This window comes from Panthera leo, chromosome B2, assembly GCF_018350215.1.
Source record: "Panthera leo isolate Ple1 chromosome B2, P.leo_Ple1_pat1.1, whole genome shotgun sequence".
NCBI lineage: Eukaryota > Metazoa > Chordata > Mammalia > Carnivora > Felidae > Panthera > Panthera leo.
The window spans coordinates 22946571-22958835 of NC_056683.1; the positions used below are offsets into that span (position 1 = coordinate 22946571).

At 37.8% G+C, this 12265-nt stretch overlaps 1 protein-coding gene across 30 annotated transcripts in view; it reads right to left on the reverse strand.

Moving 5' to 3' along the window:
- FARS2 (phenylalanyl-tRNA synthetase 2, mitochondrial) overlaps positions 1-12265 on the reverse strand; it is a 538971-nt gene that overhangs the window by 316530 nt on the left and 210176 nt on the right. For 28 of the 30 annotated variants that reach the window (XR_006202464.1, XR_006202465.1, XR_006202466.1 and 25 more), the window contains one exon: positions 2105-2200. The exons of the other annotated variants lie outside the window; for them this stretch is intronic. Coding sequence is in view for 22 of the 28 variants with exons in the window: in XM_042938006.1 (XP_042793940.1) it covers positions 2105-2200 (96 nt within the window). In the remaining 6 variants the exon portion in view is untranslated. The remainder of the gene's footprint in view (positions 1-2104; positions 2201-12265) is intronic. 30 annotated transcript variants of the gene reach the window in all.

Sequence of the window (12265 nt, forward strand, 5' to 3'; positions counted from 1 at the left end):
TAATGCTAGTTACTTATGGCTCAGGAAACTGATAGTATACAGGGTAGAGGGTAGGGGCCATGGAATTCACTTATAATTCTCTGGAGGGCATATAGTGGCAAAGCATGCCCAACGTTCTGAGTATCACTTATGCCTAGAAGCGCTGCAACCAGGACTACCTGATCCCTTCAGCATGCCCAGAATGCGGCCCCCAGGCACAAAAAGCCTGGCAAAAACTCTTCAGATTCACTCCAGTCTGGTGTGCTTCTCTCTCTCCTGCCACCGCTTCAGCTAGTGCTCTCATCATTTAGAGTCTAGACTGTTCACCTGGTCTCCTTTCCTTTGGACCTGCATTTCTTCAACTCACTCTCCTCAGTAATGCCACTTTCTAAAACACAAACCTGATCAAATCTTTCTCCTACTTCAAAATCTCCCAATCTCTTGCTACTACCAGAAGGATGAGATGTAAGCTCTTTTATATCCCCTCTAAGCCCTTCCAAACTGACTACGACCAAGGAGGTCTTCTGCCTCCTCTACTTGATTCCTATGCCTTTGGTCTGACCAGTACCCCATACTAACCAGTCTTTCCAGAACACATGGTGCTGCCTCCTACCCTACACATCTCTGCAAAAGCTACTCTCTTTGCCTAGAAAGATCTCTTCATTCTACTACTATCATGCAACCTGGTCAATTTTATTGCTCACTTCAAGCAACACAACCTTGGTGAAGCCTTGCCTAGTCTCTTGAGGAAGGGTGTCTTCCTTCAACTATTACCACAGCATCATGGAAACGGTAGATGCCTCCGTCCCTACCACTGGATTTTAAGTCCCTCAAAGGCAGAAATGACATCTGTATGCAGCACCCATCATGGTGGCTGCCACACAGATACTTAATAAATGCTTGTTAAAGGAATGGACAGAGGGAAGGAAGGCTGATTCTAATAAATGGAAGCATGAAATAATGGATTTCAAGAGCTTTTCCTTCCTAATGCCTTCAAAGCCCCAAACCCCTCAATTTCCAGGGCTCCACAGAGAGTCTAAAATGCCAAATGAATGTTCGAAATCATGTATGTTAACATCAGCTGCTTTCCTTCATATTCAAGGCATTACTTAAGATAAAATTTTAAAAGACTATCTTACTATACTTTGTCATTACTTCCCTAAAACACGTTTTTACTAGTCTCCTAGTTCGCAGTCAAGCCCAGGCAAACAAGGGAAAAGCATTTTCCTATGTGTTCTTCCTGGAATAGGCTCCACAAAAGAGATCTTTTCTTATGTTTGAAAATACTGCCCTCTCGATCCCTTGCACAGTGATAGGTCTTCCTAACTCAGAGATGCTCTCTGCTAAAGAGAGTTTTAGGACTTTGTCAACTCATTAATTTCCACACTTAGTTGAATATCAAATCTTCTCTTGTGTGAAACATCCAATAGTACCCAGGTGCTCCAAGCCATACACTTTGAGAAATGTTATACTTGACCAAATCCTGAATTATGTCAACGAAAAAAAATTTTGAGAATCTGGTATAAATTTTACCTAGTGACATTACTTCATTTTATCTATGGACATAAGAGGACCATTTCATGAAGACACTGTTTCCAACCTAAAATACAGAAACAAACCTTAAAAAAAAAAAAAAGAAGATAAAAGAAAAATAACTTACCAGATTGTGTTTATCCCCACAGTACCATAAATAATTCCTAAACTTCTAAATTGCCTTTTTGCGAGGGAGAAAATAAAATTGAGCCATTGAGGAGCACATTGCTACCTGCCTGCAAAGCTGCAGTAATCCCATGAAGCAAGAGTTTCATAAATAGTTTAAATAAAATTCAATTATATGAGCACTCTTTTTTTTTTTTTTTTTTTTAATTCTGAGAGTTTCTTTAAGGAGGTGTGGGGAAGAAACCTGATTAACCAACCATATACACCAAAGTCCTGCTGTTATGCAATTTTCCATGTGGTGCTATAAAACAAAACACAATCCCCTGTGGGTTTTATTAATATTAAAAATCTCTAGCTTGTTTAAGAGGCCAAATCATAAGATCTGAGAGCTAAAAAGAAATCTGGAGTTTATATCATCTATGCCCTGTATTTTACAGATAAAGAAAATGAGACACTCATGACCTACCCAAAATGTCTGCAGCAAGGAGTGGCCAGGACTGACTATAGGCAGATCTTCCCTCTGAGGCCCTGCACTTCCCACCACATCTTTCTGTGTTAGCAGCTGAGAATAAATAGACCAGGGGTCAGGCTGGGAAACTAGGTGGTTTCCCTCCACACTTTATTGTTCCAATAAGCCTGGATGGAGAAAGAACAGTTAACATCAGGATGAGGAAGAAGGGGTCCACCCACTCAATACCCATTGTTAATGTTATAATATGTATACTGAATGCCTACTATGTGCAAGCCATTGCTCTAGGAACTGGGAATACAATGGTGGTCAAAACCAAAATATTCCCTACTATCACAAAGCTTACATTCTTTTTTTTTTTTTTAACTTGTATTAGCTTTATTAGCATTTCCCTTTTGCCCAAAAATGAAATTACAAATGAACTTCACTTCTTCCTGAGACTGACTGAAGTCAGAAACCTAGAACTAAAGCATTGAAAAGGTTATACTGAGGGGCACCTGGGTGGCTCAGTCGGTTAAATGTCTGACTCTTGATTTCAGCTCAGGTCATGATCTCATGATTCGTGAGATCGAGCCCCACGTTAGGGGATTCTCTCTCTGCCCCCCCCCAGCCCTCCCCCACCCATGCTCTCTCTCAAAAATAAATAAACATTAAAAAAGGTTATAATGAGAATGCGTACATGTACATGGGTGCACACACACACACACACACACACACACGATCCTCCATGTCAGTAGCATTTCATAAAACTCCCATGGGGAGAACTTTCCAGATAAATCCCACCCTGAATCACTGCCTGGTTTAGGGAACAACCACAACACACACTAAAATACTAGGAAGTGTATGGCTTCTCAGGGGCAGTGGGGTGGGTAGAAAAAGTCAAGCTTTTCAACCATCCTTCTTACTAAGATAGTAAGGGAAGTGATAAGGAAAACTTGAAAGAAGTAAGTCAATCTTATGAAATGATATTGGAAGAGAGAATCTTAAGTACCTATGAGCCCTGCATAAACTGAGAAAAAATACACAGGGCAAACTGAGAAAAAATACACAGGGCAACCAGCCGGTTTATAACCAGCTACTGCAGATGGACAAAGCAGTACATGATCTCAGTGGTGTAAAACCACAAGCACATGCCTATGGGGCTGGGGCTTGAATGGGGCTCAGGGAGTCCAGACTGGGCTGGGCTTCAGCTCCAGGTTGGTTTTGGATCCATTCCGCGTGCTTCCTACTGTTCTAGAACATGCAGGCTATACCTATCCATCTCATTAAAAGGAAGGAAGAAGCAAAAAAGGGCAAAACTAACTGTCAAGTACATTTCAAGCTTCTCCTCATATCACATCTGCTAATATCCTGTTAGCCAAAACAGTCACATGGCCAAGCCAAAAAATCAGCAGGGCAGAAAAATCCACTCCTCACACTGTGGCAAGTGCTTCAAGGTCATGGGACAAAGTGCATGGATACGGGGAGGGCATACAAACTGGGAACAACAGTGGGGTCTAATGAAAGAAACAGCATTTTGCAACAATCCAAACTTGCCAAATTTCATTTCTTTCTAATCCAAACCCCTTATCTGGAAACTCATAAGCTACTCCATCAACTTTAAAAGATAATGGTTGGATTGTGTTACTGAGGTTACTGTTTCAGGAATGGGGGAGACAACAGAAAAAAATACAAATAGTTGAAAAGGGAAAATTAAGTCCATATTGGTGGAAGAAGGACTGGGGAAATTAGATGACAATTGCTTTATATTTGCCAAATATAGAAGTCCTAACACACTGAAAATACAATACTGGGCAGATTCTCTGCTATCCAGAAGTTTCCTACATAGAGAAAGTATGCCACAGACAGTATGAAATACATACTACCACAGCTGCAAAAACATCAGAAAATAGGGCACTTGGGTGCCTCAGTTGGTTAAGTATCTGATTCTTGATCCTGGTTCAGGTCATGATGTCATGGTTTGTGAGATCAAGACCTGCTTCAGGTGCTGTGCTAACAATGCGGAACCTGCTTGGAATTCTCTTTCTCCCTCTCTCTCTACCCCTCCCCTACTTACTCTCTCCATCTCAAAGTGAATAAATAAACATTAAAAAAAAAAATCAGAAAGGTACTCATACCACAACTTGAAATCAACCTACGAAAATGTTATTTTCATTGGAATAATGGAAATATGAAGGAGTGACATGGAGCCTAAGTAGAGCTAGACAGAACTAAAAAATATACCAGGAAACAAATCAAATTCTGTACAAATACTGTAACTGGAATCCCCAAGCAAGCTCCAAGCTACATTTCCTAGTCAAACAAGTGCATCCTACAGCATACCTTCCCAGCTAGAGAAACTGTCATAGGGGGTGGGACCAAATCTGACAGAAGATTAGGAAAGAGAAGGTAGATGTTTGAAAATCATTAAATATTTAGAATCCCCATGCTGAAAATATGAATGATATGGCAATAACATCAGAGACTTAAACCACCAGAATCAAGCATGACAAGCAGAAGGGTTATCTTTATGGAACCTGTCAACTTACACCCACTCACATTCCCTGATAAAGTGACTTTTTTTGGAGAATGGCATTATATAAAGAAATCTAAAGTTACTCAAGTAAGAAATACATATATCCCATTTATGAAAAAGCAACTGGGGGAAAAAAGCCACCTAGACAATACTATTATAATACATAAAAATGACAAATGACTAGCATTCAAAATAAAGAATTCCTACCAATCACTAAAAACAAACAAACAAACAAACAAACAAAGACAGATAAATGAGCCCCATCTGGAAAGGAACAAAAGAAAAACTATAGATTTCAAATAAACATATAAAAAATGTGTTTGACCTTAATATAATCAGGTGAGTAGAAATGAAATGATAGTAAGATACTATTTTAAACCCACCAGATCAGCAAAATAATTTGAACAAGGTCAAGTGTAGAAGAGGATACAGAGCAACAAGAACTTTCATACAAATGCACAAGGCAGTGTAAATTGGACCAACCACTCTGGGAAACAAACTTGTGATGGCCAATAAAGCTAAAGAAGTCCACAAAAACTAACTTTGTGAAATCCACTGCTAAATAAAATATACCTTAGAGAAACGCTTACACCTATACACATAGGATGTACAAGAATGTTCAGCAATAGCATTTGTAATAGGAAAAGAGAAAAGAAAAAACTAGAAATAGTCAAATATCCAATAGATGAATAAACTATGGCATATTCTTCCAATAGAATTTAAGTAGTGAAAAATGACTGAACTAAAACTCTACATATGACAGCACAGATGAACTTCACAATGCTACATGGAAAAGTAAAGTCATAAAAGGATGGCATAATTCCATTTGCAAAAATATAAAAGCCCATGAATGTTAACTGTTTTATAATATACATAGTAACTCTACAATGAAAATCAAGATAACAACACAAAATTCAAAACAGTGATTCTCATAGGATGGAGGCAAAGTGGGAAGATACCAACAAAAAGGATATATACAGTGGGGGCAGGGAGGTTCGGCTGTATAATGTCCTTTGTCTCTTAAGCTAGGTGGTGGATAGTGGACTGATAGATAAAATAAAGCATTGGAATACAGAGAGATACAGACAGATGAGCAGACAAAGTATAAGAATAAAGTATCTCAAGGAAAACAATTTTAAGAAAAAATAACCCTTAAAAAGTTACAGAGACTTCAGTAGGTTTACAGTAAAACGTAAAGAATGAATGGAAGAATAACTAAATTGGAAGACTCACACTTACCAATTCTAAAACTTACTGCAAAGCTACACTACTCAAAACATGCGGTACTTGTGTGAGGACAGAAACATAGAACACTGGAATAGAACTAAGAGTTCAGAAATAAACCCATACATCTATGGTCAACTGATTTTTGACAGAGGTGCCAAGAGCTTTCAATGGGGAAGGAATAGTTTCTTCAACAAATGGTACTGGAACAACTGGATGCCTGCATGCAAAAGAATAAATTTGGACCTCTACCTCATATCATGTACAAAAATTAACACAAAATGGATCAATGACCTAAATAGAAGAGCCCAAACCACAAAACTCTTAGATAAAAACACAGGGGTAAATCTAGTTGACCTTAAGTTTGACCATAGATTCTTAGATATGACAGCAAAAGCAGGTGCAAGAGAAGAAGAAGAACAGACAAATTAGACTTCATTAAAATCTAAAAATTTTGTGCTTCAAAGGACATACATTATCAAGATATAAAAAGAAAACCTACAGATTTGGAGAAAATATTTACAAATCATACATCTGATAAAGGTCTAATATCCAGAATATATAAAGACCTCTTACAACTCAGCAACAAAAAGACAATCCAATTTTTAAAATGAGCAAAGGAACACGTGGGTGGCTCAGTCAGTTAAGCGTCCAACTTCAGCTCAGGTCATGATCTCACGGTTCTTGAGTTAGAGCTCCACATAGGGCTTCTGTGTTGACAGCTCAGAGCCTGGAGCCTGTTTGGGATTCTGTGTCTCCCTCTCTGTCTGCCCCTCCCCTGCTCGTTCTGTCTCTCCCTGTCTCTCAAAAATAAATAAGCATTAAAAAAAACTCTTTAAAATGAGCAAAGAAATTGAATAGACATGTTTTTAAAGAAGATATACAAACAGTATATGAAAATATGTTTAACATTATAAGCCATTAGAGAAATAAAAATCAAAACCACAGAGAGGGACTACTTCATACCTACTATGATGGCTGTAAAGCAAAACAAAACAATACCAGGCAAACAGAAAATAATAAGCAATGGCAAGGAAGTGGAGAAATAGAAGTCTCATATATTGCTGGTGGGAAGGTAAAATGGTTTAGCCATTGTGGGAGATAATTTGGTACTTCCTCAAAAGTAAACACAGAGTTATTATATGATGCAGCAATTCCACTCCTAAGTTATGCACCCAAATAAACTGAAAACAATGACTCAAATACATGTACATGCATGCTCACAGCAGCATTATACACAATAGCCAAAATATGGAAATAGCCCAAATGTCTGTATAAAGACTGTTTACTGTCAACAATACATAAATGGCCAAAAAGACTCCCCCACGATGTCTATACAACCATTAACAATGATGATGTAGGTAAATATTTGGTAACATGAAAAGACACTCATGTCAAATTTGTTGTGAAAAAGCATAATACAAAAAAATAATCAAAGGATGATTATATTTTTCTAAAGTATATACAAGTTTTTCATACGGATATGGCTAATTATATATATGCATGTTTTAAAAGTTTTACCTAGGTAACAACGGAATTGCTTTTATTTTCTTTTTTATACTTTATTTTTAAAATTTTTCCAATGATTACAGATTTTTTTATGTCAGAAAAAAAAATCTCACCATCTTACCCATTTTGAAAAGAGAAAAAGGACAAAGGCTAAGTAAATATTTGAAAAGACATCTCTACTCTGACAGCTTGAAAATGTGTCACTAGGAGGAACTACAAAGCCACACGTACACATGGGGCTGACACATATTTGTTTGCTTTTCTGAAAGGGCACTAACAGGGCCAAGACTGACTTAAGGGAAGGGAGGAAAGTTAGACGGCTAAAGGAAAGTAAGGAAGAAGAGAAAGATTGGGGAGTGACACGGGAAGGAAAGGAAGAAATCAGAGTATGCAGATCTTAGTCTCAACTCAGTGTTTTACCTAAAAATGCACTATATTTAATTTTAATTAATAAAGTCAATAGATTAGGGGTGTCTGGGTAGCTCAGTCAGTTGAGCGTCTGACTTCAGCTCAGATCATGATTTCATGGCTCGTGGGTTCGAGCCCCATATCGGGCTCTGTGCTGACAGCTCGAGCCTGGAACCTGCTTCGGATTTTGTGTCTCCCTCTCTCTCTGCCCCTCCCCTGTTCACTCTCTCTCTCTCTCAAAAATAAATAAACATTAAAAATTAAAAAAAAATAATGAAATCGATAGATTAAATACACAGGTAGACCCAGTATATCCACAGTTTTCTGGCACCACATAGATATGTCCATGCAATTATCCTTTTACCTGGGGTGTCCTCACAACCCAACCTAGAGTTTGGTCTCACTATGGGGGTATGAGCCCTCTATCACTCACTCTGATTGCAATTTAAATCCCTGGACAAGGATACATACACAAAATCACTAAAAGAGCACTATGAAAAGTAAATAGACAAATTTTGATTGAAAGTCAAAACCTGGAGAAACAACCTCCATAGGAGGAATTTCATGTTTGTTTGCTTCTACCATGTTTTTGCCCTGAAGGTGGGCCCCAGCTGCAGAGCTGCACAGCATCAATGGCAGCTAAGACTCCAAGAGAAATCTCTCCTTCTATATTCAGGGAAATGGCTCTGTGAGTTGGAGTGGAGAAGAGCCCAGAGGAGATGCCCTAATTCTACCTGCATAAGCATCAGCCTAACCCATGACTACACATGCACACCACAGACTCAAGCTAGCATAGCAAAAGCTGAGAAAACTGAACTGAGATGTGAACCATTCACACGAGTTTCTGACTAACCCCTCAAGTACATATGTGCGGGAAGGACAGAGATCAGTATCACTAAGACTTATACTGAGATCTGAATGACTGCCCATGGGAAACAAGTCAGAACCAAGGTCTAAACTTCACCAAGTGACCATCTACTAAAATATCAACAGTTAACACAAATTTAAAATAGGACAGCGTGCACACAACTTACCATTCACAACTTCCAACACACAAAGTCATTTGACAAAGAACCAAGAAAATATGATGAATTCTAAACAGAATTCATTCTTGATGCGACCCAGATGTTGGAACTATCAGACAGATATTTTAAAGCAATTACTGTAACTATGTTCCATGAGGTAAAGAAAAACACAATTGATAGGAATGAAAATATAGGAATTCTCAGAAGAGAAATAGGAACCAGTAAATAAATTCAAAAAACACATACAAAATTTAAAACTAAAAAAAAATCTGAAATAAAAAAATATATTTGATGATCAAGGCAGTTCTGTGAAGGTGATACAGGAACATGAACATGGAACAGAAATTAGTATGAAAAACAGCAAAAGATAGACAAAAGTGAGCAGAGTATTGGGATCTTCTGAGATAAAATCGAAAGATCTAACATGGGTACAATTTGAGCTCTAGAAGGGGAGGAGGAAGAGACTGAGATAGAAAAAATTATCTGAAGAAATAATGACCAGAAAATTCTCAAAATATGTGAAAAACATAAATTCATGGACTCAAGCTCAGTGAATCTCAAAACAGAGTCCAAGAAAACCACACCTCAATGCATCAAAATCACACTGATGAAAACCATAGGTAAAGAAAACAATCTTGAAAGTAGCTAAAGAAAGACAACATATTACTTTTGGGTGAATAATGACTGAAATGATTCTGTGGTTCTCTACAGAAACTATAGAGGCAGAAGACAATGGAACAACATCTTTAAATTGTTAAGAAAAAAGATGAATTCAGAATTCTATTCTCAGTAAAAATATTCTTCATGATAAGGGGTAAATAAAAACATTCTCAGATAAAGGAGTACTAAGAAATTCATCACCAACAGACATGGTAAGGGAAGTTTTCCATACCAAAGGGAAAAAATACCAGAGGGAAACAAGCATCTTCGGGAATAAAGGAAGAGCAAGAGAATTGTAAGAGCTAGGTAAATAGAAAACTATGGTCTCTTAAGTTTTTAAAATGCATATGACTTCTTAAAGCAAAAAAGTTTAACACTGAGTGGTGAGGTTTTCAATGTATGTAGACACAACACATGTAACTATAACAACATAAAACTAACTGAGAACAGGGGTAAGGCTAGAATGCTTATTTTAATATAAATAAAACAGACTTCAAGAAAAAGAGAAGTACCAGAGATAAAGATGATATTTCATAATGATAAAAGGGGCAACTCATGAAGAAGACATAAGAGTTATAAAAGCATATATATCTAATAATATAGCTTTAAAAAAACATGAAGAAAAATTAATAGGATAAAAGAGCAGATAGACAAGCCCATAATCATAGTAGAAAATTTTAATAATCTTTGCTGGGAAACTGATAGGATACTAAGACCAAAAAAAAAAAAAAAAATCAGTAAACATAAAAGAGCTGAACACTATTCAATTACATTGATCTATTTAACATTTATAGAACATTCCGCGCCTAGGTTTTTTCTCAAGGGAAATGGAAACATGCAGGCACACAAAGGATTTTATACAAATATCTACAGCAGCTTTATTTCTAATAGCCAAAACTGGGAACAAACTAAATGTCCATCAAAAAGTGCATGGATAATCTAATTGGGTATGTCTATACAATGAAACAATACTTAAAACAATAAGGAATGAATGACATATACAACACTGATCAATATACACAACACGGATTAATTTCAAAATCATTATGCTGAGGGAGAGAAGCAAAACATAAAGAATATACTGTATGATTCCACTTATATAAACCTCTAGAAAATCCAAACTCATCCATAATGACAGAGGTAGATCGGTGGTTGCCTAGTGACAGGGTGGCAGGAGGGATAGATTACCAAAAGGGCACAAGGCAACTTTGGCTGGTGATGAAAATGTTTATTATCTTGACAGTGGTGATAGTTTCATGGGTATACACATATGTCAAAAATAGATCAAACTATACAGTTTCAATATTCATAGTTCATCATCTTTCAATTATACACCAATAAAACTGGGGAAAATATTCAACCTAAAAGTAGGATTTTCAAAGCATGGTCTGAATGTGGGTCATTCATAAGAATTATCTACGCTATTTATTTAAAATGCACATCTCAGGGGTGACTGGGTGGCTCAGTCGGTTGAGAGTCCGACTTCAGCTCAGGTCATGATCTCACGGTTAATGAGTTTGAGCCCTGCGTCAGGCTCTGTGCTGATAGCTCAGAGCCTGGATCCTGCTTCAGATTCTGTGTCTCCTCTCTCCCTGCCCTCCCTTGCTTGTGTTGTCTCTCTCTCTCTCAAAAATAAACATTAAAAAAAATTTTTAAATGCACATCTCAGTCCTCATCCCAGACCTACATACCCTGATATGAACATTTTACATAGGCTCTCCAGGTGATTACCAGGCTCTCCAGGCAGTTACCAGGCACACACTTAACCACTGGTTAAACCCAGGACCAATTCAAATACCACCTCCTCTCTGATGCTTCCACAAATCTAACTGATGAACATAGTCCCCTCTTCACACCTCCCAAAGCTCCATGTCATGAGTGGCACTTATGTTACCATGCTCTAATTATATAATCTCATCTTCCCTACTACATGGTAAACTTTAGAGGGAGAGGTCACATCTTATGGTGTCTGTGTCCTCCTCTTTGGCTAGCACAGCCCCTTACACACAAAAGATGCTAAGTAGATTAATGGTAGGTCTGCCTGTATATAATACTACGCCCAGTACAGGCACATATCTTGGTTGTTGCCTCTAGAAGTTCCCCAGCTGAGATTAATAACACTGAATGTCACAAGTGTGTGTAGAGGCTGCAGAGACTGGCTACTAAAGACAGTAATAGACTGGAAATAGATATTTATTCACATAGGAAAAGAAGCACTGGGTATCCTACCTGGCCATCCAAGCAAAGTTCATAAAGTACACAACTCCTTGCAAACAGAAACCTGACTTATTCTGGGACATACATTTCAAATACCCATACTTCTAGCATTCTATCCTGAATGTAATCAGGACAAGGTCTTGGCACAATCTTCTTCAATCTCTTCTTTCTCCCCATTCTGCCCACAATACCTCTGTTACAAATACTTATCACATGGTATTGTAATCATTTGTATGTCTGTGTATGCTATGCTATTCCCAAAGGCAAGAACAATGCTTATTTCACTTTTCTACAGCCTTAAAAGGAATTCAAGAGAAATTTGACAAATGAACAAGAACAAAGAATGATTGTTAACAATGGAAACTGGGTGCCTGGGTGGCTCAGTTGGTTAAGCATCCAACTCTTGTTATCAGTTCAGATGATCTCACTGTTCATGAGTTCCAGCCCTACATTGGGCTCTGAGATGACAGTGCAGAGCCTGCTTGGGATTCTCTCTCTCCCTCTCTCTCACCCTCTCCTGTTCATGCGCACCCTCTCTCTCTCACTGTCAAAAATAAACTTAAAAAAAAAACCAAAAAACTGGAAACTGTTCATGTATAT